The sequence below is a fragment of the Coffea eugenioides genome, chromosome 6 (genome assembly GCF_003713205.1).
Source record: "Coffea eugenioides isolate CCC68of chromosome 6, Ceug_1.0, whole genome shotgun sequence".
NCBI lineage: Eukaryota > Viridiplantae > Streptophyta > Magnoliopsida > Gentianales > Rubiaceae > Coffea > Coffea eugenioides.
Window position 1 is genome coordinate 4,929,243 of NC_040040.1, and position 26,751 is coordinate 4,955,993.

General features: G+C 37.0%; 2 protein-coding genes and 1 long non-coding RNA gene across 4 annotated transcripts; 2 read left to right on the plus strand and 1 right to left on the minus strand.

The window, feature by feature from the left end:
- Window positions 1-1,176: 1,176 nt before the first annotated feature.
- Window positions 1,177-2,861, plus strand: LOC113773655 (UPF0481 protein At3g47200). Its single transcript, XM_027318287.1, has one exon. The coding sequence runs from the start codon at window positions 1,334-1,336 to the stop codon at window positions 2,732-2,734; it is 1,401 nt and encodes a 466-aa protein (XP_027174088.1). The 5' UTR covers window positions 1,177-1,333; the 3' UTR covers window positions 2,735-2,861.
- Window positions 2,862-8,705: 5,844 nt separating this feature from the next.
- LOC113775670 lies at window positions 8,706-12,888 on the plus strand. 2 transcript variants are annotated; one of them, XR_003468913.1, is made up of 4 exons: window positions 8,706-8,944; window positions 9,021-9,161; window positions 9,309-9,332; window positions 12,447-12,888. It is a non-coding gene; the product is annotated as an uncharacterized LOC113775670 (long non-coding RNA). The 2 variants fall into 2 exon arrangements; XR_003468912.1 differs by having other exon boundaries at window positions 9,046-9,161.
- Window positions 12,889-19,361: 6,473 nt separating this feature from the next.
- LOC113773433 (ethylene-responsive transcription factor ERF024) lies at window positions 19,362-20,024 on the minus strand. Its single transcript, XM_027318083.1, has one exon. The coding sequence runs from the start codon at window positions 20,022-20,024 to the stop codon at window positions 19,362-19,364; it is 663 nt and encodes a 220-aa protein (XP_027173884.1).
- Between the last annotated feature and the right edge of the window lie 6,727 nt (window positions 20,025-26,751).

Genomic DNA, 26,751 nt, shown 5'->3' on the forward strand with positions numbered 1-26,751 from the left:
TAGAAGTCCAGAAAGCTTTTGTATATCCAATTTTTTTTTTGCTCGTAACACAAACACAAACACAATTTTAATATTTTTTTTATATTCTTAATTATATTTTTATTTCATATACATCACATTAGAAAATATGTTATAATAATATTATTTCAAATAATTTTTTCAAAAAATCTCCAAACACACACACAACGAGAAGACTATCAGAGACGCTTTTCTATTGTCACAGCTCAGTAGTCACATATGTTCCATATTTCTTTTTTTTGGCTTTATATATAAGTTGATTATTAACTTTTTGTTTTGTCAAATTTTAGGGTCACACCTGCGGAGAGAACATCGAAAAACTTTTATGCGGTCGCGCGAAATTAAAAAGGCTACAGTACACACGTCCTATAGATCGACTGTGGATCAATTGAAAATGTAAATTTGTAAGAGGACCCAGTGTGCTCTTGTAATGGATTATCCCTCTCTGTGCATTCTAGTACCTAGGTCGGCGAAAGTAGTTGATACAAATCCTAGCGAGAGGCCCGTAACCTATCTCTGGATGTTTAGACGATTCAAGACACAATGGGCTGCACCATTTGGACCAATCCACTTGTTTGATGGACTCGCAAAGACTGCTGGTGGAATAATTCAGTCCGTGATTTTCAGCTGTGGAAAGCAGAGTTTTCGTGTTTGGACACAATTCCTTTTTAAATATTATTGTCCTTGAATTATAAAAATATTTTTTAATTATATTTTTATATTTTTAACTATTTTTTTGGGTCTTACATAATATCACATTAAAAGAAAAAAAATTATTGTAATTATTTCAAGTAATATTTCAAATGATTTTCTATCCAAACACACTCAATTATAATTCCTCTACAGTTTTGCACCCCAAAAAAAGAAAGAAATATCATGACAACTGTCTAGAACATGGCCTTGAAATCCATGTTGCTATCCAATTAGAAAACGACTTCTCATAAGATATTAGTCATTAATTCAAGAAATGAAGACACCTCGCAGGAAGTGGTCCCCAATCCTCCTCTGTAGCTAGCCTGCAAACGACATGCAATTTTGCAAATTATACAAGCAAAGCAAACCAAATCAATTGATTGAAATGGCAAGGCTTCTGTTAATCCATGTTTCGGGAAATTTTTTTTTTTTTTTTTTTTTTGGTAAGGCACAGCTGCCATTCAATGCCTCCCACTTACCCAAAAGAAAAGGAAAAAGGCACAACTGCCCAATCAATGCTTGACTTTGATTAGTAAAACATTCGCAAGGCCGGGCCGCCCCATCCAAGTACAAATCCAAATCCAAATCCGTCTCCTGCTTCTGAATCACTTGATGTCTCTGCATGTCGATAGATGATAAGAGGTATTTCTTGATGGGCAGCAATTGGGTTGAAAAAGAAAACAATCATCATCATCAGCATCACGCCGTTAAGATATGGGAAGTAAACAAAGATCGGTTATCATTGATGCAACAGAAGATATCTGCAGCTCCTCAAATTCTGAGCAAATCAGCCGGCCGGAGCTCATGTTGCATCTTCAGAGTACCCCGAAGCCTTAACGATGTCAACGGCCAGCACTATCAGCCTTACATAGTCTCTATCGGTCCTTACCACCACGGCATGCCCCACCTAGCTATGATTGAAGAGCACAAATGGAGATTCTTGGGCGCTCTTCTGAAGCGGACGCAAGAAAAGGGCATCGGGTTGGAGGACTATTTGAGGGCCGTGCAGCCCTTAGAAGCCGAGGCTAGGGAGTGTTACTCCGAAACTATAGGGTACAGCAGTGATGAATTCATAGAGATGTTGGTTCTTGACGGTTGTTTCATACTGGAACTCTTTCGAAAGTTTGGAGGGTTGGTGCCGGCCGAACCAGATGATCCGCTCACCTCGATGTCGTGGGTGTATGCATTCCTTCTAAGGGACCTCTTACGACTCGAGAATCAAATTCCATTTTTCATCCTCAAGCGCTTGTTTCAGCTGACAAACCTGGCGCCCGATGACGAAGGATCAGGGCCGTCTTTGGGCCGGCTGACTCTGAATTTCTTCAACAATGCGCTGCAAAGGTCTGAGCCAGTTTTGTCCAGATACAGCAGCCTCGAGCTCGAAGGCAAGCATTTGCTGGACTTTCTCCGCGCAAGCTTCATCCCCCCGGAACACGGCGAACCTAAGCCCAATGAGTTTCCGAAGACTCGCGTAATCGAATGCATCTCATATCTCCGGCGCGCCGGAATTGACCTTAAACCCAGCGAGGAAGAGAGCTTCTTGGCCATAAAATTCAGGCACGGGGGGGTAATCGAGATGCCAAGAATTGCTTTGGATGATTTCATGTGCTCGTTTCTGTTGAATTGCGTCGCCTACGAGCAATGTCAGGCGGGTTGTTCCAAACACATGACGACTTATGCTACATTCTTGGATTGCCTGATAAATACGTCCAGGGACGTCCAATTTCTGTGCGATCGGAACATAATCGAGAACTATTTTGGGACGGATGCTGAAATTGCCAAATTCATCAATAATTTGGGGAAGGATGTGTCGTTCGACATCGACGTATGCTACTTGGCCAGACTGTTCAATCAAGTGAACCAATACTACCACAACAATTGGCACGTTCAGTGGGCGAGCTTCAAGTACACGTATTTCAACACTCCATGGTCATTCATCTCAGCTTTGGCTGCGTCTGTTCTTTTGGTCTTGACCGTGCTTCAGACCCTCTACACGATCCTGGGCTATGTTCATCCGCACTGAAAAAGAAAGAGAGAGAGAGAGAGTGATGCACAATATCCAATGCCCCTCCATGTTGAAAATCCCATCCAGGTTTCTTTCTTGTATCAATTCAGGCCTTATAGTACTAATAATAATTTAATCTTTTCTGCTTCTGTGTATCATGTGCATGACCGCATATGATAAAACAAATGCTAAAAAAATTCTGTATGAAAATTTCCCGAAGGTTGAGAGGAAACTCCTTATGTGAGTGCCATTTTCTCTTTTTCTCCTTCATTGACAATTGAATTTGGTTCCACTCAATTAGTAGTAGGTGCGTCAGCTCCACAAAAAAGTTTCACTATGAAATTTTCACGTAAGTTGTACCATCACAAAACTGCTCTCAAAATGGAGCCCCTTACTCGATCGCAATGGTCAATGTTGCAAGCTTTCAAAGAAGCACACGCGGTGGATGTAATTCACAACATGAAATGAAATCATCACGAGCGGCCACTTTCATTCCACAACGCAGCCGGTTGTGTGAATATATAAAAACCCAAATGCTGTGATTCCGATGTAACTCATCCCAATTCGTAATATATACATTCGTCTTCACAACTTCAAAGCAGACACTCTCAACAATACGATTCTCTCACAATCACAGAAGATCAGAGCGATACTTTTATAAGGAAAAACAGTTGCTTTGATCTTCAAGATTTTATTAGTTGATTGAGTTCCTTCAGCAGCCCAGAAAAGCTCAGAAATTTTGCTACCCCGCAAAACCTGTGGCCGCTGAAAGCGGCTGGGCTACTAGTACTACCCAATCATGAGCTCAAGAATCTCAGGGCGGTATTAGAAAGTATAACGACTGAGCTAATTCTAATTCTTGTAGAGTGTTTGGAGAAAGCTGACTTCAAGGAGCCGGGGATGACTGCTACTGAAATTCTTTTCTGAGGTGGAAAAGGAGCATAATTTGGAAGGCTTCATCGTCGATAGGCTTAAGCATTAATCCAAAGACCAAGGTAAAAGCCATCTCCGAGTTACGTGAGAAATTTACCTCTGCCAGTGGAACCAGGGGACTGAGATGACCGTATCATACCAAAATCAGAATGTGGGGGCTTCCTGAATACGAGGGGCAAGAAAGGCTAGAGAGATTCAAAGTTAAAACTGTCATATTATGGAGTGTTTTTCAAAAACTAGTTTTTCAAATACAATAAAAATTTTTAAAAAGTACTCTAAAAGTTAATCTAAAAATTAGTTTAAATTTTTTAAAAATTTTAAAAAATATCTCAAAATATATTTTAGAAACTCTTCTACTCTTAAATATCCCAAAATATTTTCTGAAATTATCTCAAAATATAATCTAAAAACTCTGCTACAGCAAAATTTTTCAAAAACACCCCAAAAAATAGCTAATCCAAACGGAGCTATAATATTGAAAATACATATTTAGCACGTACATCCAGTTTGTCTTCTTCCTCTTCTTCTTGGTTTGCATTTTTTTTTTTTTTTGGGTTTAATGTGATTATGTCATGGATAATTATATGAATATCATGATTCTTCTTGATCATGATGTTATTTTTTTTTTGTTAATGTGAATATGTTTTAGATAGATATGAATAACATGATTCTTCTTGGTCGTGTTATGGAAACTTGCATCATCTCAAATATGTTTATTAAATTAATAACAGCGCTGCACTGTAAATGTTTCCCTAAAACACCATCTTCCTCCGTAACAAGCGTCTGGGCCATCTTTCTCCATTACATGGCCAGAAATAAAGGCCTCATTTTCTGTTAGAATCATTTTAATTAGCAGAATGGGCTGGAATTTGGAAATTTTATTGGACTTAAACTGATCCAGAAGGCAGTAAGCGTGTCCTAACAATTGCCCCGACCATCAAGCGGCCCAAGACTATGCTTCCCTGTGGCGGATGTAGCAGAATTTTTATTTTTTTTTGGGTTGAAAATCATAAATTCAGCAGCATGCACAATATCCTTGGGGAAATTTACAAACCCCTCAAGAGATGCAGACCCATTTTAGCCACGATATGAGCTGGGATATTATTGTTTTTCTTGGCACAAGACACTTTTACAGACTCAAAATCTTTTAGTAAAGAACGGATGCTACTAAACAAGTACCCAATTAGAGACAGAGTCAGAATCTGTACTCGTGATTCTCTGGACTATTCTTAGAGCATCACCTTCAAGAATGAGATGTGATATACCAAAATCCGTGGGAAAACGCAAAGCTTGAAGGCAAGCCAAACACTCAACAATGTTCTGCATTGAAAACACCATGAATCCTTTCGGCCATGATCGCATCTATTTGCCCCAGTTGGATCCTCACTACTGCATCAGTTCTAGCTCCCCGTTCTGAGAAAGCGCCATCAGCATTAATCTTCAGGAAGCCTTCCTCAGGTGCCACCCGCTTGGGATGATCACTTTTTCTGGTAGTCCTGAAAGATATGCCACTGCATATGCTCCAACTTGTGTCGCTTCCCTGTCTTTTCCTTAAAGATTGTTTCGTTTCGAGATCTCCAGACAATCCATGTTATAACTGCAGCAAGTTCTGCTACTTCCTGTCCTCTTAAATGTCAAATCCAAGCAAACCACTCCTTAAAATTGGAAAAAAAAAAAAGATGATATATTCACAATGTGATTCAGGTCAACACTTCTCCACACTTCCAGAGCAAAATCACAATCAATGAATCAGGTGTTTATCTGATTCCACCCTACAGCCACAGTTCCTGCATCCCAAAGCTTCCCCTTCCAGCCTATCATGAAGATTCAGTCCAGTCGCTAGTATTCCTGAACATGCCTTCCAAACATAAATTTTAAATTTAATGTTCAGGTGCCACAAGCCATTCCATAAACTCTTTCCTTTGCTATTTTATCACGACTCCCTCCACTTTTTATGCTGTTGTGTAGCCCCGGGGCATAAAATCATAAAATTAAGAGCGTCGTACGTTTTATGATTCTCCATATTCAGTATTTGACCGCTAGCTTCGATGATCCAACTTCAAAGCAGGCAGACAAATAATACGCGGGTTCGAAGCATTAGTCAATCCAGAAATTCTTTTGTCCCATCGGAAGAAAAAATTTAAATAGAGAAAGGAAAAATTACTGCTCCGACATCCACAGGGTCCATCTTTAACAGTTTAACTGTACTAAAGTGTTAAACGTTCCTTGCGCCAGAATGCCAAAAGTTTATAGGATTTCTTGATCCAGTCGTTTGGCAGTCCTTCTTGGTACTCCTGTCTTTAGTATTTACCTCAGTTAAAAGGGATTGTGGATTGTAAATTTGCAACGCAATTGTTGAGAAATTACCCCAATTTTGGGCCATATGGTGTGACAAGCTGACCAGAATTACAATAGGCATTATATGATAATGTGGTAGACGGTCCAATTTAAACAGAACTATACGGGCTAATACAATTCAATTGGATATTCATTGCAGCTAGCCTGTTCGAGATAGTTGCATCAACTGCTTCATTTATGCATACGAGATTTTCTACCCAATATTTTGTGTCTATTTTCCTATTCAATACAAAACTACGTAGTTTTACTTATTATATCCAATTATTTTTATGTGTCACATCAGCAGATATAATAAATGGAACTACATAGTTTTGTATTGGACAGGAAAGTGGACATAAAATATTAGACAGAGGATCCCATCTGTCATTTACTTTTAAGATTGATTCTGCTTCGATACAGAACCTTTTTTTTTAACTCTTGCCTTGTATAGATGGTTACTGAAAAAGGTGAGTAAAAAATATGTTTGAAGTTTTTCGAAAATATGTTTATGTGAAATGGGTCTAAGTAAAAGAGCCTTTCTATTCATAAAACTCTTATACAGCATGATTTTCAACTATTTTTTTTATTTCATATGTAATCTTTTCAATAGTATAATACATTAAAAATTTTTCAAAAAAATTCCAAAAAAAATAATCATCTAAAATCAGTGTAACAAAACAAAGGATTACTTTGCCAAAAATTGAATATCACATACAAGATGAGAAAAGCAATAATTTGGAAAAGGATTACTTTGCTGCTATATAATGACGAGATAATTCGCTGATGATAAGAAAGATGCTAATCATAATCTGTAAGCAATACGAGGCATACTCATATAATATAATTCTGACTAGACATCATTAGTCACTGTTTTTCTCATTGATATACATAAATTACTTATACGTCGCTGCTAACTCTTGCGATCATGCTCAGAATAATAAGCAATAAAAAAATTGTAGCTAGCCATCATCTTTAGCAGTAAAAAACATAATGCTTAAAGTAAATTGCCGGTTTCCACCATGAAGATTATTGGCTCAGAATAATAAGTAATAAAAAAATTGTAGCTAGCCATCATCTTTAGCATTAAAAAACATAATGCTTAAAGTAAATTTCCGGTTTCCACCATGAAGATTATTGGCTCAGAATAATAAGTAATAAAAAAATTGTAGCTAGCCATCATCTTTAGCAGTAAAAAACATAATGCTTAAAGTAAATTTCCGGTTTCCACCATGAAGATTATTGGCCAATGTTAGAGTCTGCTCTCCCATCCAGTCTAATCGTTATCTTAATGGTAGGGGCTACGGTGAAATAGTGTAATCCACTGTCCGGCTAGTCTGTTCTTTCTGTTTTTTTTTTTTTTTTGGGTTGACATGAGCAATTACAACTATTCTCTTAAAAATAAAATCGTACAGTACTTATTAAAAAAATTTTATTCTACGGTCTGCATATTGTGAAGGGTGCAGTTCAAAGACTTTTTAATCTTTGGAGAAAAGCCGCATTTGCATTTGATGAACTATGAGTCCAATAGTTTGAGAGAGGAGCTGCAATTGGCATATTTGATCCTATTGGATACACACACAATGGGCTTTGTTAAGCAGGACCCAAATCGGATCCACTTGTCCTATGTCATTGTTCCAGCTGTCTTTCTGTGTCTACTCTGTTCAGATTGATTGAGTGCTAAAGGCGGCACTGACTAAGACCAATTTATTTTTTTGGGTTAAGAAAAAAAAATTGAATGAATTCGGCTCTGATTACCGTAGCATTTAAATGTGAGGTGCTTGTAAATGGTTCATTAACACAACTCTTATATCGATAACGGATTTCAAACACATAATTTTTCGTAATGAATTAATATGTTATTATCAATTGAGTCAACTTGTATTAGCACTGAGACCAACATTTATTCGCGTGCACGCTGTTCAGATTTGAGTGCTAAAGGCGGCACTGACTAAGACCAATTTGGTAGCCTGTACCATCAACTTGCCTGAATAAGGATAGCATGGATTGGAATACAAAAACAATTAGCACTAGCAGGAAAGTTGATAACTAGGCTGACGCGGGAGCTTAAGTCATTGCTCTTATCCTTAATTATCACACACCTGACTATTTACAAAATTTAATGGGCGTATTTTCTAGTTTCTACCAGAGCGGTCCCTCCGGACCCTGCACTAAACGCCCTTTTCCATGATTTCTCCAACCCTAACAGCGTGCAGCGGATTCGTCAAATTTGGCAGCCATTCTTGTGAATCTGAATGTTGATTTTTTATGAAGTTTCTTAAAGATGCAGCAATCATTCCCCGCATAATCGTAAAGGGTAAATCTTTTTCTTTTCTTTTCTTTTCTTTTTTTGGTTTTAGCTTTTGTTAGGTCTAAAGCTCAATTTTTTTGGTCCTCTGTGTAACTTGTGCAATCGAGTCACGATGTGTGACATGTCGTTTGTGAGTCTTCCCAACCTGTAGCTGTCGTAGCCTTTCGATTATATTTTCAATTTTTTAGATATCATTTTTCTTAAATGATGCAGAACCTTTTTCAACATAACATACAACGCACCAAAGGGTTTCGTCGTCGTCATGTGCTGCGCACGTGAGCTGTGTAAGTTTGCGCTTCCAGATGCTCCGTTCGAATGGATCGGGTAATTGGGTCGCCCATGGGTTTTCTGCTTTGGAATTAATTGCCGTACCAATTCCTTTCCATTTCCGACTCTCACAGTTGCATTTGTTTGGAGCTGACAGCAGAGCTTTCTCAAGAATGGTAATTGGCGTGATTCAGCATGGTTGTGTCTTCTCTCTCTCCTTTTTTTGGGCAATGTTGCTCTTTCGCTTATCCAGATATATCCTCTACTTCCAGCTTATCTATTTAGTTTAGGGTTAGATATACAGAACAACAAATGCTTCTCTGCCGCTTCTCCTCTCCGCCATTTTTCTCACCAAAATTATACAACCAAAATCTTCAGCAGCGGTGAGCCTCCTTGCTCTTAGCTTCTTTATTTTTTTTTGGTCAATTTGCAACTTCCTTATTTTTTGTCAATTTGCAGATTCCTTATTTTTGTCAGTTTGCAGCTTTGTTAGGCGATGGCAATTGGAGAAGCTGGTATTGAAATCCTCCGAAATGTGTTGTGGGCATCATTTCTAGCTCAAAGTTTGAGATTTTTGGTTGACCTTTGCATCGATTTTGGGTTAGAAAATCTTTTATTTTATCCCATTTACCTTTCTGATCAAATTATTTTTTTATGTTGTTGTTGTTCCGTATTTTTCTTGCCCTTTTCAGATCGAGTGATTTTTTTGATGTTGTTGTTCTTCATCTTTAAAAAAAAAATCTACAGGAAACTGTTATCAACATAATCCAGGTAACTTTTTCACAAAATCTCCCTTTAGTTTTCAGTTAATGCTCATTTTGGTTTCATTTCATAGTTCTTATTTTCTTTTTGTCCCAGCTTAATTTATGTTTGCGGGGGGGTTGTACGTACATTCTAGGGTTTTATTGTGTTTTTTTTTTCAACTCATCTTCTTGTTTCAGTTAAGTACTGTTTTGTTGTTAGCATAAGACTCCTTTTGTTGATGTCCTTTTGTTGCCACAATTTTGTGGAGGAAATAAAATGTTTGTCCTGTTTTGATTTCACAAGCTATGTTAGAGATTGGAGGGAATACTAATGACATTCTGGAGATGGGTTTAGGAGTTTGATGGTTTGATGGTTTGATTGAAGGGTTTATGATTTATTTATTAATTTTGATTTGGGCTTTAACAGTTCTAAATGAATTTGTGGTTGTTGTGGTTGCAGCAATTAGGACTTTGAAAGAGGAATCGATGAAGCTTTTTCTTTTTTTTTTGTCCGATTAGTCTGTTGTTGATTTTTTAACTCGCTTAGATGAAATATATGTCAAATGGTAAATCTTCGTTTTTTTTGAACTTCTTGTGGCAGGTCAATTTTGATGTTGTTTCTTTTTGTCAATAAAGAAAGATAAACATCTTGGATTGTCTTTTCGGCCAATTCGGGCATTTCATCTGATCCATTTCGTTATTAAGCTACAGTAAACTACCTGAGGTTGGCCTAATCAATACTTTTTAGAGTTTCTTTTTTTTTTCCTAATTACCGGTTTGGCAAATAGGTCGCTGACAGCATTGAAGATGAAATTTTCTAGCTTGGGTTGGGCTATTTGCTGAATTTTTGGGTGGGAGGTTGTAATTACATTTTGTCGTTGCCTCGTATGCCTCTGATAAAATTTGGGAGGATTCATCTTCACATGTCTGTTGTGGTTTCATATTGTTCGATGTGATTTTCTCCTTTCTTTTTTTACCTTTAAATGGTCAACCTGAACATTATTTTTGGTGAAGAATATTACAGATTTTTGTGAGCCTATTTTCTATATTCTAGCATTATGTTTGCGATCAGGCAAAATTTACTGCAAAAATAAAGAAAACCCCACTTACCCATGTGCCAAATTTGTAAAAGAAAGTAGAAAATTGAGAGGAAAAATGGGGGGAAAAAGTATCAGTGCCAATATCAATGTCAAGGGTCATTTTCTCCGCCTTAAGAAATCTCTCTACAGAATCCTTTAATACTCTAAAAAGGTATAACAAGTCACATATCTATGTTGTTTTTTGGCATATTTTGATAGAATTTTTTTGTGGGTATAGTTTATTTTCATGTTTAAGCATGTGAGCTTTGTTTAGTAATTTATTTTAGGTGATTATTTTTGTTTGTTTGATTACTCTGCAATTCAACTCTTTAGTTTTCTTCTGGGTTGAGTTTTTCAAGTTTTTCTGAGATTTCCTTAATGCATTATGGCCAAGAAGGAGTTTGCAAAGTCTCGTTGGAAATGGGCTCATATAGATTTTTAGTCAAATTTTCTTAGCTTGAGCGGTTGAAAATGCAAAATGGTAAATCTGAAATAATGAAGGCTTAGAACGTACAAAATAGCATGTATCTTATAAGGTTTGTTTGTTTGATTTAGAAGACTATGAGATTCCAAGGCAGTATTCTACATTACTTGTTGGGCAATGTGATTATTTTGCATGACTTCATTGTTCTGCCAATCCTTGAACGTTTGCCATATTTGCTGATCGAATCAACATAAGAGATCTGCAATCGATTATGTAAAAATATTCATTACCCTTATTTTCTCTGTGTAGATTATAAATATCAAAGTTTTATTATCTGTGCGATACGATTGAGAGATATGAAAGCATATTTCATTTCAATGATAATGAATGCGTTTAAGGAGGATATCCAGTACTTATCATGTTAGGCATTTTGGCAGTGATTTTTTTTCAATCATTATCTCTTTGGTGATATATCACAGCGGAGGTGGATTCTCATCAAGATATGTAGAAATAAACTGATGATGAATTTAGTGTTAGTGGACTTGAATAAGAAACAGAGTATTCTATTACTGGTCAGGTTGTCAGCTATAAAAACTATCGTGCTGAAGGATGTCAGATGAATGGTTAGAAACTGCCATTTCCTGTTTAAGTTACTGATGAAGGTTCTTTGTGGAGGCAGAGACCAATTTGGTTTTTCTGAGATATCATCAGAAATTTCATTTTGCCAGTAATTTTACTAAATTTTTGCATGACCTGGATGAGCGAGTTTCTTATGGTTCAATCAGAACATTTCAAAGCATATTGAACTACTCTAGGAGACTTCTGCAGGATATTGAAAAGAAAATGCAACTCTCTGGGTAGAGATATGCCTCTGATTCACCATTATTCCTGTTCTCGTGATTTAGTACACACAAACTTTCATCAATATATAAAGCTTGAATGTTTTAAGACTCGGACTTGAGGCTTTTGGGTTTAATGAGGAACCTATGCATTTTTTTTAATGTACATAACTACTTTTTCACTGTACAATCTTGCTGCTACATTGATGACGTGTCAATTTGTTGATGCTTGTTCATGCACATATTCAAATTGAGGTGAATTGACTTTTGTTTATATGGTTGGGGCTCAGTATGTGCAAGAAAAGTGAAATAGTCTAATCTTGAGGATATTTGTTAGAGTTTTTCAAATGAGACAAAATGTTGTGGCAGAATGAAGTTGTAAAACATAAATCCTCATCTAAGCTTGCAAATCTTCTTTTCCTTCCTGGGATCTCTCTCTCTCACGCACACACACACACACAGACACAGTCCTGAACCTCCTTCTTAGCACATTAAAGCTAATGATATTGTTTCTTTTTATACTGCTGTAGGTTTATTCCCTTTAAGAGTTTCCACTCGGGCAGATGTTTGCAATTAGCAAAGAGCACCAACTCTCATCCTTTATTGCCTCCAAAAACCACAACCTCTCATTCCTGGAGACCTTATATTGTTGTATGCTAATTAACTTGCTCTTTTCTTTGAAAACCTTTTATGACTGAACTTTCTTGCTTTTTTTTTAATTCTCCTGTTCATACATCTTTTTATTATTTTGTTTTTTCCCTGCCATTTTGATTCACTTAGTCTTAATTTGTCTTTTGCAGCATGGTACTGTTTTGGGTGGAGTTGGTGGGCTGGCATTTTTTCTTCACTACAATGACGAGAAAAGGACCATCGTTAAAGATTTTATTACTTCGACGTTGTAATCACTTCAAAGTCTGAAACTGAAGTTCTTCTCCTGCATTTTATGAAATACTAGCCAAAGGATTTGTATAACTCCCTAGGTGTTAGTATTGCAATTGTAACTGTTGACCAAAAAAGGTATACATTTGTTTGTGTATGAAAGAGAGAGACAGATAGAGTGTGTGTGTGTGAGAGAGAAAGAGAGAGTGACAAATTGTGTATGTTCTATCTCTCTCTGTCTCTCACTATTGGTTGTTTATCCATCTTTGCACGGTGTACAACACATTCACACACACACTCTCTCATAGTTTATCTCTTCTATTTCCATAGTTGCATAGTCACAATATTCGAACTCGATTTGACTCATTGCTATTCCTAAGTTTAGATTTTATTAATGGGATAAAATATTTTTCAACTCATAACGGGCTCTGTGACAGCCCCACCTCCCCCTAAGGCGAACCAAAGGGTTCGGCGGACCGCCTGCCCAACTCTCGCCGGGACTCAGTCGTTCCTTAATCAATTCCGAAATACAACCAAAGGAATAACATACAACAATCCAAAATTTAAGTGAAACTTATATATACATTGCTATTTCAAAAGGAAGCACAACCATCAAATGTACAAAGGTTCTCACTTCACCATACAACCAACCCGTACCAAACACTAGGGCGAGAACCATTACAAAAATAAAGAGTTAGACCAAGCTAGTCTATACCAAGCTCTTATCCTTGCGTGCCTTCCCCTGTTAAGGAAAATAAAACTAAAGGGATGAGTTAAAAGCTCAGTGAGGTTCCGAACATATAATCAAATAATCAATCCAATACATTAAACATAGAGCATCAATAATTTAAGAAATATTTACCATGGAAAGCGATATTAACATATACATTAAATGGATACGGGCTCACAAGGAGTCATTTGTTCGTTCGTTCGTTCTCCTGACATTTCCCCTTATTCCTCCATTCACTTGAAAATGCATTTTGTAAGTAAAACACTCGTTCGTTCGTTCATTTCATTCACCTCCTTCCCAGACATTGGCCGGGCTCCACCAACCTACAAGGTAATACTCGAGTATACCAAACGTTCACCCAGATCACCATATCGCCCGACCGAGTCCGTTTCTGACTCGAGTCGATCGGTAACAAGGGGCAGTGGCCAGTTCAGCCAAAAGGCTTACATTCATGCACAAGTAACATTTCAATCATTCAATCATTGAAAAGTTCACAATCATTTAGGCTGAGTGCGATAAAGTACACACTCGCCTAGAAAACTCGTTTTGGCTAATCATTGAAAGCGTTTAACATGTTATCAGTCATATATACAAGCCATATAATCAAGAAACATAACAAACAAGGAACACTTACCTATTTACGTAAAACAACGTGCAAATATCCTTCCGGATATTATCTCAGTCACCGAGAAACCTAAGAGTAAATGAGAAAGAATATTACAGTCTATCTAGCACAAACAAGTAAGTGAAATCAAATAAAAACCGGCAATTGATAAATAAAACGTATAAAAATGCCTTTATAGTGAAAAGGAAATATTTGGATCGGAGGACGAAAATAACTAGGATTTCACAAACCAAACACAAAACTAACTCAAGCGGTTTATAAAATATCCGGCGGAAAACACTTGGACCAAAGATAACTCAAGCTAAAAAAATATTGTTTTCGGAATCGTTTAGATAGTTCAAAATCAACTCATACCCAAGCAACTAGTATAAACTAAACGTCATGATAAAATCATGTGAAAAGGAGGACAATACTACCTTAAGTGTCACTCTTAAAACCTCACTTAAAAGTGGTTCACTTGTGGCCGAGAAAACCCTAAATCATACCTCTATATTTTGGGTACGCAGTAAGTAAACATCTGGCGTTTCAAATCGAAGAGGTATCATGTTTTGGAATGGTAAAACGGAATGGTAAAACGGTCATAGTATTTGCCAAACGAAAATATACAAATTCAAATAGAAACTTAGCCCTCGAGCGAAAATTTGGGCAGCACGCCCTTTGTATTTACCTATTTTTCCAGCCATTTATGGCTTCATTCTTTTACTCAATCCAACCCAAAGTCATCCATAACACAATTTCATTTCAATAGCCGTTCAATATGCTCAAGACAATACAAGGACAAGAAATCAAACTAATAACGAGTGCGGAATGAAGTTTACAAAAGACAGTTTTAACGGGTTTTTTGCGGAAAGAACACATCCGAGTCTACACTTATCAGATTAGTGTGAAACTTATACCGTTTCGAAGTTAAGACGAAGGCCTACAACTTTCATGAAGGTCACTTAGTCAAATTTCCAGTGTAACCTGGTCAAATTCCCAATTTACAGAGCCAACTTCCAACTATACGGCTAATTAACCGCACTGCACTAGAACGGTCATATCTCAGGCTACCAAGGTCCGTTTAAGGTTTTCTTAGAGGCGTTGAAAAGCTAAAACAGAATACTAAAACTTTCATGTTTTGGAAATTGTCTAAAACCACACGGATTATAGTGAATCAACACAGCCAAATTGACTGAACTGTCCAAACGGAACACTGGTATTTAACCTAGGGCAGTGAGGGTATTTTGGTCTTTTCACAGGATACGTTGCTCCGATTGAGCTGAATTTTGTAAGCAATTATAAAATACCATTCTCTACAACTTTCATGTTTTATGCCAAGCCTAATTCGGCCTCTAACTGCACGAACTGGAACCGGACAGAACAGGGTGAAATTTTTCCAGAAATCTGGAATTTTTGGTTTCAATGATAACTTTCTTCATTTCTTGCTTCACTTGCTACCAAAACCCCCTATACAATCTTGGGTACAACATATATTAACCTACCAGCAGAAATAATGAAGAAGAAAGAGCAAAATTGGGGATAAAAAGGTTGGACTCTTGGTTGGTCAAGAAACCCTTAGGTGGCGACAAGTGACGCCACTACCACCACTCTTTTTTTTCTCTTTCTTTTCCTTGCATTTGGTCCACATTTTCGGTCAAGACTAGCTGGAAATTAAGGAGATATTTTGCTCAAATATTAATGAGCTTGTATAATAAGAAAGTGGTGATCAAGTGGCGTGTTCAAACGGTAGTGCACGGTATACGTCGGTTCGCACCGTTATCCCTTAAAACACACGTACTAGGGTTTTTACTTCCCATTCACTAACTTTATATCATAGCTTTTAATCACACATTATTTCTCACCTAAAAATCACTCTTAAGCGCCAAATTTGATCCTTGCTCCGTACCGAAAAATCATCCTACGAAAAAAATCGCGAAAACCCTAATTTGCTCCAATCTTGAAATCAAAAAGTGAAACCCTACTTTCTAAGTTCATTTGCACTTATTGTGGAATGACTGGGTGGTAGGGCTTTAATAAATGAATAATTTCCAAAGAAAAGAAAATTTTTAAGAAAAACGTGAGAGAGTTTACAATTCCAGTGATTAAAATTAGGGTTTCAATTAAAATATGAGAGATTTAAGAAAATCGGTTAGTCACAAGTAAACTAGGGTTTTTTGATTAAAATATTAGGGTTTCTAATCTTTTAAAACAAAATAAGGTTTTAAATCAAACCCAAAGAAATACACTTTAGTATCTTCTTTACAAACAACTCCCTAATATTCGGGCTGTCACAGGCTCCGTCAAATGTCCCAATTGGTATATATCGTGCAAATATAATAGTTTCAATTTATGAGTTTATTTTGGAATTTTAATTAAACCTGTCCTGTGTTACATTTTTTTTACTCCAGTTTCTTTATGTTTCAAATAATAGTAATGTCCTTGGAAATTTAGATATTTTACAGCTTTCCTTTTTTCTTCGTACTTTCTTACAGTAATCGACTTTAAGATATGTTGTACCCTTAATATTTAATCCAACCACACCATCACCATCTATACAAATCCTTTTTAACCCCGTCTAAATAGGCATGCATGCTGGTTACTCCACCGCGCAACGCCGCGGTTATACCTCCTAGTCCATACCTACATATCAACAGCTTCAATGGATGTCCCCAGGAAAGAGATTACCTGTTAAACTACGTATCGTTGTTAAAATATAGTATTATGCCAGGAAAATTTATCATAAGGTGTAGGTAAGTCTCAGTATTGATCCTCTTTAAGAAAAATGGGAAAATTCTTCTAGCCTAATAGTAATAATTGGTTGTACATATTATTCCCGGTGTAAGGATAACTATGGTTCCAATTACCTTGTTAATCACTTCATGAAGGCTTTGTTTTTTTTTTTAAAAAAAAATCATTTACATATATAGAAGTCAAAGGGTACAATAGGTTTCAAAACTTAGTAATGACATGCCATTTTATGGTAAGGCACTTGAGTAAAATTCCTTTTACGTTGACACTGCTGTTCAAACGTTTATGCTTTTGTGAAATCACGAGGATGAAAAGAGTGCGCTCTACAGCGGCGGAGCCACCTTGATGTGAGGATAGCCAAATGCCCCCCACCCTCAAATTTGTAGAAATCACAAAATTGGCTTGAAAATTTTATAAAATTTTAGATTTTTCTCATAATTGTCCCCCTCTCTCCTCAATTTTAAAAATTACCCTTACCTCTTAATATTACTTCCCCTGTAATTTAAAAAATAAGCATCTCTAAACAACAGATTTCTTTTCTTTTAAGCATCTCTTCTATGGTCCAATTGTTTCGAAGCTATTAATTAAGATATATTTAATTACTACTTGAACAGGAAAAATTATAGGAAGTAGAACAAAAATTCAAAAATAATATTATTTTAAATGTACAATCTTGCCCCCACACTGAGCCTAGGTCTTGGCTCTTGTCACTAATTCTCTACAAAGCCAACATATATAAATTTTATATGACCAATCGTCTCAAATCAATTTCGTGGACTATATATAACAATAGGCAGGTATACCGCTAGTAATTTGTTAAAGCGGCTTCTCTCTCTCTCAGTTGCTTACACATTCTTCCACGCCCTACTACGTACATGCAAGAATTAATGTCTTAGCACATAATTCCCAAACCAATTGATCTGGATTTCCTTTCACGCAATTAATCGAGTTTATATACCATAAGAAGATATGGTTGGTCAAGGCGAATAATGCATTAGTCACCCGGAGCCGTCTAGGACGTATAAGTGCAACTGGAATATGACTCTTCATCACAGCCAACATGAACAGAATTCACCTAATAACTAACACTCATTAAACTGTATGAGTATAAAGAAACTGTACCTTAAATTGTTTTGTTATGACTGATGAGCAATTAAGCTAAACAAATGGGTTGCTTCAAATTACAATAGGGATCGTGTGTGTGTGTGTGATAAATAGGGTAAAAGTAAAATGAATGGTTTGAATTGGTAGGAATAAGAATGTAAGACCATCATTTAGAGAGGTTAGCGAAGATTGTTCCGTTTTCTCATGCTGCATGGCCCTATGTCCATAGCTTGCTAGCAGTCTTGCACCGACCGTAGGGGTATAGGAACATAGGTCGGGATTGGAATGGGGAACTTTAACAAAAGGCAGGCCAAGTGTCAGCATCTTGATGGCACTTAGCTTTGCCAAGTCAGCAGAGAATGACACGTCAACCAACTGTAGGATAGGGCCCCTGCTTGTGTTGTAATACTAGCTAATTAAACAAGGCACTGGGGAGGACTCTTTTGGTGTAGGTTGAGCTATAGTTAAATTATCTCTTGTACTGTTCGTTCGTTGGAAAAAAAAAAAAAAACAAGGCACTGAGGAGGACTGAGCGGTAAAGTGAGATAAATTGTAAGTAAGGAGTTTGGATTCATAATCTTTTATTTATTTTTTATTAAAAAAAAGGAGCGTAAACAGTAGTATCTACGTATTAAAAATGCCATTCTTTCCCCTGTTTCAAATAATAGAATTAATAAAGGGATCGAAGCACTGCAGCGTCATTCGGTTGGTTGGACGAAACCCTAAAAATCAACTTTGTAATGATTCCGATTGACAAAACTTCCAAACTTGATTGCTGTTCTCAACCAAACAATTATCTTCTGATTTGAAACCTCATATTTTATGTTCTAAACCACCCAATAAAGATGAGATTGTTATGTTGTACTTCAGCCGCTTTATTAATTAGTTTCTTCACTTTCTGAGTTCATCCTGTTCCTTCCAAAACTTAATTAAACTGCTATTCTTTTCCTGCTCATCTTTGCAAATGGTCCTTCTCTATCTAGCTATCTCCAATCTCTCCAGTCTTCCACATGACGGCAACGGTAAAAGTAAGGCAGATGTCTGTGTTCTTCCGGTTCTATAAGTATATAAGCCCAGTTGATTTTCTGTCCCTTTTTGCAACTTGGAAATCATGATTGAGCTTGTCTTGATTACACTCACGAAGAAAGAAGGTGAGTGGGATTTCCACTGAAAAATACATTGAGATTCTTATTTCATGCATGTACATGATCGAGAAATCTGGATTATGGTTGCTGGCTTATGATAATCCTTTCCTCCATGGCATCACAATGGCCAATATGGACAAGTCTATTTCCAGGCGGACGAAGTCAAAGCGACAATCCGTTAAGTTGCTTTTCTTAAAAATTAATACATTGGTGTTGAGGATTGGGATCGGCAATCACATTTTGCTGGATGATTACCTTCATCAAGGAGGATTATAAGCACCATTTCCAGGAAAATAGAGAAGATAAAAAGCAGCAGCACTCCAAACCATATATAGTCCTTTACACGTAAGTACTGATAAAGAAATGCAAGGCACTCGGTCGTGAACTCGAACGAAATTCCTATTGGTCCTATCAACATCCTGTTATGCACGATTAGTTAACTTCTTATAACTGGTGAATACTGATTAAGAGAATAGTTCAATGACCAATAGGAACGGTGACGGGATTAGGGATGATTCCAGAGATCGTGGGCACCCATGCTTTCAGTGGAAGTTTCATCACCAGCAATGTCAAGGCGTGGCGGGCTGCTTTCAGTGGAAGTTTCATCACCAGCAATGTCAAGGCGTGGCGGGCTTAGAAGCATTCCTTCGGCCATGTTGGTTAGAACATTTGGCATATCAAAGATTAAGTCCTCATCAATAAACTCATGATCCTTTTGATGATCAGGTGGTGTTGGACTAATGTGGGTTTCAGTTTTATCGGCTAGAGCGTGGTTCATTGCATGGAGGGCAGCAGCATTACCAGCTAGAGCGTCCATTGCTGCACCAGCAGCCGCGGCCGCACTAGCTGCAGCAGCCTGAATGTCTCGTGGAGAAGCAGAGGCAGGGGCAGGCAACGAAGAAGCTGAATTAGGAAAGTTGAGCTCAGCCTCGGGACCCTTGAGAGCGAGTGCAGCCACATCATAGGCCGCCGCCGCCATTTCAGGGGTAGGAAACGTACCAAGCCAAATTCTATTAGGTGTTCTTGGCTCCCGAATCTCCGATACCCACTTCCCACTGCTCTTTCTACGCCTCACCCCACGGTACATCGGGCGTCTCCCAGGCAGAGGAGCCTGTGAAGTGCTGCTGCCACTGTTACCACTGCTAGTGCCGCTGCTCGAGCTTGACATTATCAATTTGTAGAGTATCTCAGGTTTATTGGAAGAGTTGTGATGAATGTTTGTCGGATGTAAAATGGGACAGATTTGGGGCGTAAAAGTTGGTTTGAAGACGAGGACGAATGCAGCCATTTATGGAATTGAGAGGATTTAGGGTTTCTGGTTATAGTTTTAGTTCAGTGAATGTGAGTTCCAAGTGCCAACCAGTTGTTACTGAACTGCGAGGTGCAAGGATTTGGGGTGTAATCCAGCAAGATGATGGACATCTGGGTTGGAAACCGTTTCTTCGGCTGAACAAGGATTCACCAACGTCAACAACAGTCACGTCTTTGTGCTTCTTGAGAGATTATGTAACAGTGTCCGGAAAGAGAGGAAAAAAAAAATAATAATAAAAATAAAAGCGATTAGACATATAAGAGAGGACTAGCTTTTTTTTTTGTTTAATCTATTGCATAATTAATTAAAGAACGTACACACGACAGTGTGACATGTTGATATCCCATGATATAACATTCTCCATATCCTGGAGTTGGGAGTTGGGCGTTGTGGCTTAAGATGACCCCACTCACGATCTCGGAACAACTAATTAGTGTTTAGCAGTCAGATGGATTCTCCATTATGCAATAAAGGATGATATTTAAGTGGTATACTTTTTCACATCTTAATTGATATATGTGTCTAAAAGCGCTGAACTTTTCACCCTTGTATGCATGTAATTCCCGAAATTCAATCTTCGAGACTCCTTTATGAATTTTTTTCCCATGATCTCAATCGGACCATCATAAAGTAACAACTGGTTGATCCATCCATGTACTATATATATACACACACACACACACTTGCATTTGAGCACGAAAATCCATTGACGCCTGATCAGCTCTGGGATTGAATCTCCCTTATATATATAAACCCTTCTGCGAGATCAAGAAAATTTTGGCCTTAATTAGAGTCACAATTTGAGTAGTCTTCAAATATCAAATTGGGTCAAGTTTGATTAACAAAATGAGCTTTTTGCATGTTCCAAATGATTATTTTGGGTGCATAATAATTTCCAAAAGTTTTGAATCTATAGTCTTTTATAGTTTCACTTAAAACCAATTAATTGTTGAAGATCTTTCTGCTCTTGGAATCCCCTTAAGAATGTGTCATTTCATCAGATGTTTGGTCAAATATTAAGAATGTGTCAAATTGCTGCGGCCAGATCAACTAATGCATTTGCGACCACTGCTTGCACGTCTTGATTCCATTTTGCATTTCTTATCGATTGAGGTATCTGACCTACAACTTTGAAAAAACAATAACAGATCGAGAGACCAAAAAAAATTATAATAGTAAAAAGGTGATGTTTGGTTACAACTTTGAACTCTTTATCTGTACTCACGAGAAAAAGAAGAGCAAAAAATTGCCACAAGAAGTTTGGATTATGGAAGAAACTAATTACATGTTCCTATATGATTTTCTGATAATGAGTGGCATGTCTATCATTCGTGTGAAACATTGAAACTAAAATATTGCAGTCTTTCTATGTAAACACGAACCCTTTTTTTTTTGGTTTAAGCGGCGCCACTGAAATGATGTAAATTATTAGCTCCACGACTTTACATTACAAAGTAGCCAGACGTATGGTAATGTTATATATCTTTCCTTGTACAAATTTTCTAACATTCCCGGTCACGAAGCCTGGCCGCGTCAGATTATATGACAATAGCTTGTATAAGGCTTTTTTGTTTATTTTTCTCCAATTATCCGTCCTTTTATTTTTCCGCAAGCACTATAATATAAAACGTCAGCTTTCTTCAAGTAAATCAGCATTGGAGACTCAACTCCAAGCCATCATAAATTCTATCCTTGACTAATAGATCGGTAATTAAATAATTGTTGTCCTTTAAACGGATGATAAAATTGTAATGAAGATATTTGATGGTTTAAATTCTACCATATATACAATTGGTGTTGCATGTGAACATTGAGGAACATCAACCATGAAACTGAGAATGACTAATTGGATCTTCAACAAATTAAATGTGCTAAGGTTGCATTATTTAGCTATAAATAGAGGAATTTATTGTTCTTTTTTTTTATTATTATTTGAATCCAAAATTTCTTATTTACAACTTTTTCCATTTTACCATCGAAGCCAACCCTCTCCTAAATTTATTGTCCACTTGATTTAGGTGGATTGTAATGTGTATAGGCTCCTAAGATACACAGGCTGACGGACACAAGTATATAAGTGTGAATATTTTTCCAAAATGTTTCCCTGCTTGTTGCATGGGAGCTTCTTTTTTAATGTCTTTTCTTATGTTTCCCTACAACACGTCTATATTTGCTTTAGTCTATTGTCTTTTTCTTTTTTCTTTTTTTTTTTTTGTGGCAAGACATACACGCTTAGTTGACTTATTATATTGTTTAACATTTGTCAGAAATAGTTTGCTAAGTAAGATAGTACACTTAAAAATGGATGGAGTCGTTTATTGACCTTTGTGATTAAAATTGTTCGATTATATCGCCAAATTTGGTACCTTTAAAGCGTTTTCTGCCTGTTTTTACAAGCAAAATTGATGGTTCTCTGAACTGCTAAAACCCCTGCGACACATGTAGCTAAAACGCTTAGGCGCAGATGAAACACTAAAACCAAAACTTTCGAAAAACTACTACAAGTCTTTTGGGCACAGAAGAAAATGCTAGTTCTTTAATACACATAATTTTTTATTTTTTTTACTCAAAAAATGATAGCTGAGAAAGAGCAGTAACACGATTAAACTTGAGTTGCGGGTAAAGCAGTAAGAGAAACTGAAAGATTCCTGACGTTAAAGCTAGCGCACTATGCATATCTGAGTGTGATGGAGCCCTCTACCGACCTGATCGTGATTAGGCTAATCACCCTCTTGCACCTCAATCCTAAACCATTTTTTGCCCTTTCCAAGTTAAACTAAATGGCCCTGAAGACCAGTAAAATTTTACTGCTTAGAGCAATCTTCTGTAATACTCCACAGCGACTGATAGACATGGTATTCAGGAAGCTTCGCTCTCCTGTCTTGATTTGGCCCCTGGCTATCGTCCACATTTCTCTTTAATTTCGTAATTTTACCTACCAAAAAACTTAGAAAAGATTAAACAAGGATAATCTTAAGAACAAGGATAGCCCCTCCAAATTTTGAAATTACGACGAATTCTCATTTTCAACATCTTCCTTCGATATTCATGTGACCAGAATATGTTTTTGGAATTTCATCCTGCGAGCACGGAAGGTTATCAAGAAAAGATGGTTGGTTAAATTACTTTTTTTTTTTTTTTTGGTAAGAGGTTGGTTAAATTATTATGATTCTACAGTACAGGTCCTCTAAGTATGCCAGGCAATAAGAGAGGTCAATCCAATTAGTCAAAATTGGTAGGTCCAAAAAAAAATTGAAATTTGATTGTGCAACTCCGGATAAAAATAGTGTAGAAAAAGAGAAAGTTTCACTGGTTTTGTTCCTAGATTGAAGCGGAACAAAGTAGATTACAGATTACTGAAAGAGGAAATATATGTCGCAGAAAGTTTCACAAACTTTTATCCCTAGATTTTATCGCCAAAAAGTAGAAAACCAGAATACCGGAAGTGGAAAGATAATGTTGTGGTTATATGATTGATCAGTTTTCTTTAGATCACTGAAGCAATTTTACGTCAAGGGATGTAAAATTGCTGAAAATGTGGGGAACTTCTGATCAGATCAAATTCTCATCCCATTTCCTATTTATATTCTAGGGATAATTCTAGAAACCTCCCCGAGGTTTGTTATAATATTACTCAACTCCTCTGATGTTTTTAAAATCTCACTTACCTCCCTTGTCAACTTGACAATACTAAATATTCCTATCAAAGGTCACAAATTGACAACATTACCCTTACTCTTAATAGCTATTTAACCAAAAGGCCAAAACAAAATAAAATTTTAAAAGAAAAAATGTAAATTAAAAAAAATAAATTGCTAGCTAATAATGAGCCATATTTCTTTATATTGGAGTCATGGTGGGACAGTAAAGGATGTGGATAAATTAAATCTAATCGAGATCAACCACTTAAGAGGATTTTGGTGAGTAATTAACACCTTAAAAAATTTCGTGCACAATTACAATTAAGGAAGTCAAGATAATTTTTTGGGTAAATATGTTTTCATTCATGGTGTAGCTTAAGTTGTATTAAAAACTAAAATAATCTCTTCATATGTGTGAATTTTTCAAGGTATAAATGTAGCTTTTGTTCTAATACAACTAAAATAAATAGTTTACGTTAAGAAATTTACACCTTATAAAAATTTAACCTTATTTTATTTTTATTGTTATCATAAATTTCATAAGTAGGATAACATAAGGGTAGTATTGGAACAAAAGTTTTATTTTTCTTGTATATCCTCCAAATGGGGTAAAATATTATAAGAAATGCCAATCCAAGGGTGGCAATTGAGATTTTAAAAACCTCAGGGGGGCTGATTGATATTATGAGAAACCTCGGGGGAGGTTTCTGAAATTATCCCAATATTCTAAATTAAAGAAATTTTTTTAATCTTCATTTTTATTTTCCAGAAAAAACTTTTAAAATATGTTTTACATTTTACCTGATTTCAACTCGATTTAATCAAATTCTTAGAGTTTGTGTTTACAGTGCACTGCTAGTGGTTATCGAACGTAGGTTCAACAAGGCTGACGACCTATAAAAAAAAAAAAAAAAAAAAAAGGAATGGCTCAATGAATTCTCTGCCAAGTGCAATTGTTTATACCGATTTATAATCACCATAAACGTGCATGTATTAAATAATTGACAAAATCCCGTAATGGCAAATCCTTTTGGGAACGAAACTAAGAAACGGGGACACGAAGCAAAGGTCAAATAATTTATTAATTAAGTTTTTGTAAAAGGGTTTCAAGAAAACGCATCAGATGATTATGGGATGGGGAGGTAGAAAGGAAGACTTTGGTCCCGTTTGGATTGCATTTTCCGTCATTTTTCATGGAAAAAATACTCATGGATCATGATGAAATTTTTCTACGGAAAACAGCAATAAGCAAGGCCTTTATTTGCCATGTATCATGATCATACCTAAACCCACCACCACTACCACGGCTGCCACCACCACTACTACGGGCACCAGCGGGAGTGGTACTAGTGGGGAAATAAAACGGCGGACATCTACTACCGTAGCATTCAAGATATCCTCCCCCAGATGAAATCTACGTCCCAAAATTTGCCTTTTCGTCCCATTGGCGCGAAGTTCATGGTTTTGTGACACACACCAAGGGGACCAATGCTTTTGAAAGAGACTTTTGTACATAGTGTATTATTGATGGCGTGGACCCTACCCAAACATGAGCACAGAATCCCCAATCCCAGTCCCAGGATAAGGTTAATTTGGAGATCTTGAAGGCCATGACCTGTCTGGTACTACTGTGCATGGCACTGTTACTGTGTTAACCCACATCACACACTGCTCCTGAGTCCCTGTCCTGCAGTGCAAAACATTCAATTTCGATGGCGACCGCTGCCCCAACCCACTCACCCCCTACTACTAGCCTACTTCTACCACCAGCTCAGCCCTATATCTATATATCCTTCGTTTGAATGGAGACTCTGCAATCCGGCCGCGCCGCCAGTGCCCGTCTACACGTCCTAGCCGCGTTGCCGCTACCGTGTGCGGGCGGAACGGCCGCCAACCTCAACTCTCTTAATTTGCTAGCTCCAGTAATTTTATTTTATGACATCAAATATGATATCATCATTGTGGAATACAATCTAGTATCCCGTAACAACGTGCAGAGGGCCTGGAATTCGAAAAGTGACAATTCAGCGGTGAAGTAAATTCTTGATGTCCAGAGAATTTATCAAATGAAACGGACAAAGTGTACCTTACCTAGGATATATAACGTTTAATACCATGTGAGTTATTATAATATTAAAGCTCTTTTTTAATACGATGCGAAGAGGTTAGGATGGATACGTCTAATCCTCCGGGATTTATATCTGTTGGACTCACTATTAAATAAGGGGGATCCCTCTCAAAGGACGCCTCTGATTAGATTCCAATTCTGTTCGCCATGACACACTTGGCTCAACTATCAATCATTGGTTATTTGAAGTTATATATTTTTGTTCTTTCTAATGCAAAATTGAGAACCCCAGACGTTGAAATTTACTAATTAACCTTGCATGAGCTTAATCTTAACATAGTTTGTGGGGGCTTCATTTTTTTATGATTTAAAGGAGACTCCAAATTTTATAAGGAGAAATGAGAGGGCTTCAGAGACGAGAAAGAGAGTTCATTTTTTAATGATTTAAAGGAGACTCCAAACTTTATAAGAAGAAATGAGAGGACTTCAGAGACGAGAAAGAGAGTTCATTTTTTAATGATTTAAAGGAGACTCCAAACTTTATAAGGAGAAATGAGGTGACTTGAGAGTCGAGACGAGATAGAGAGTTCATTTTTTTATGATTTAATATCCTTGCGTATTGAACTAGGTCTTGAAACAGTTTAGATGTACATTTCTTCGGGGTGGGGAAGGAAGGGCCAAGGGAAGACTTACAATGGATCTGATCAATGCCCCTATTAATTAAATTAGACAGTTTGAATTATCCTAGGTGTTCATAAACGCTCGTTTAGCAAAATAATTAGTACGAGGCCCAATGGGCCGAGCAATTTCTGCCATTTGCTCAGGTGATCACGGAGGTGGCCGGTGGAGTTTGTCATTATACGCCATCTCCTGA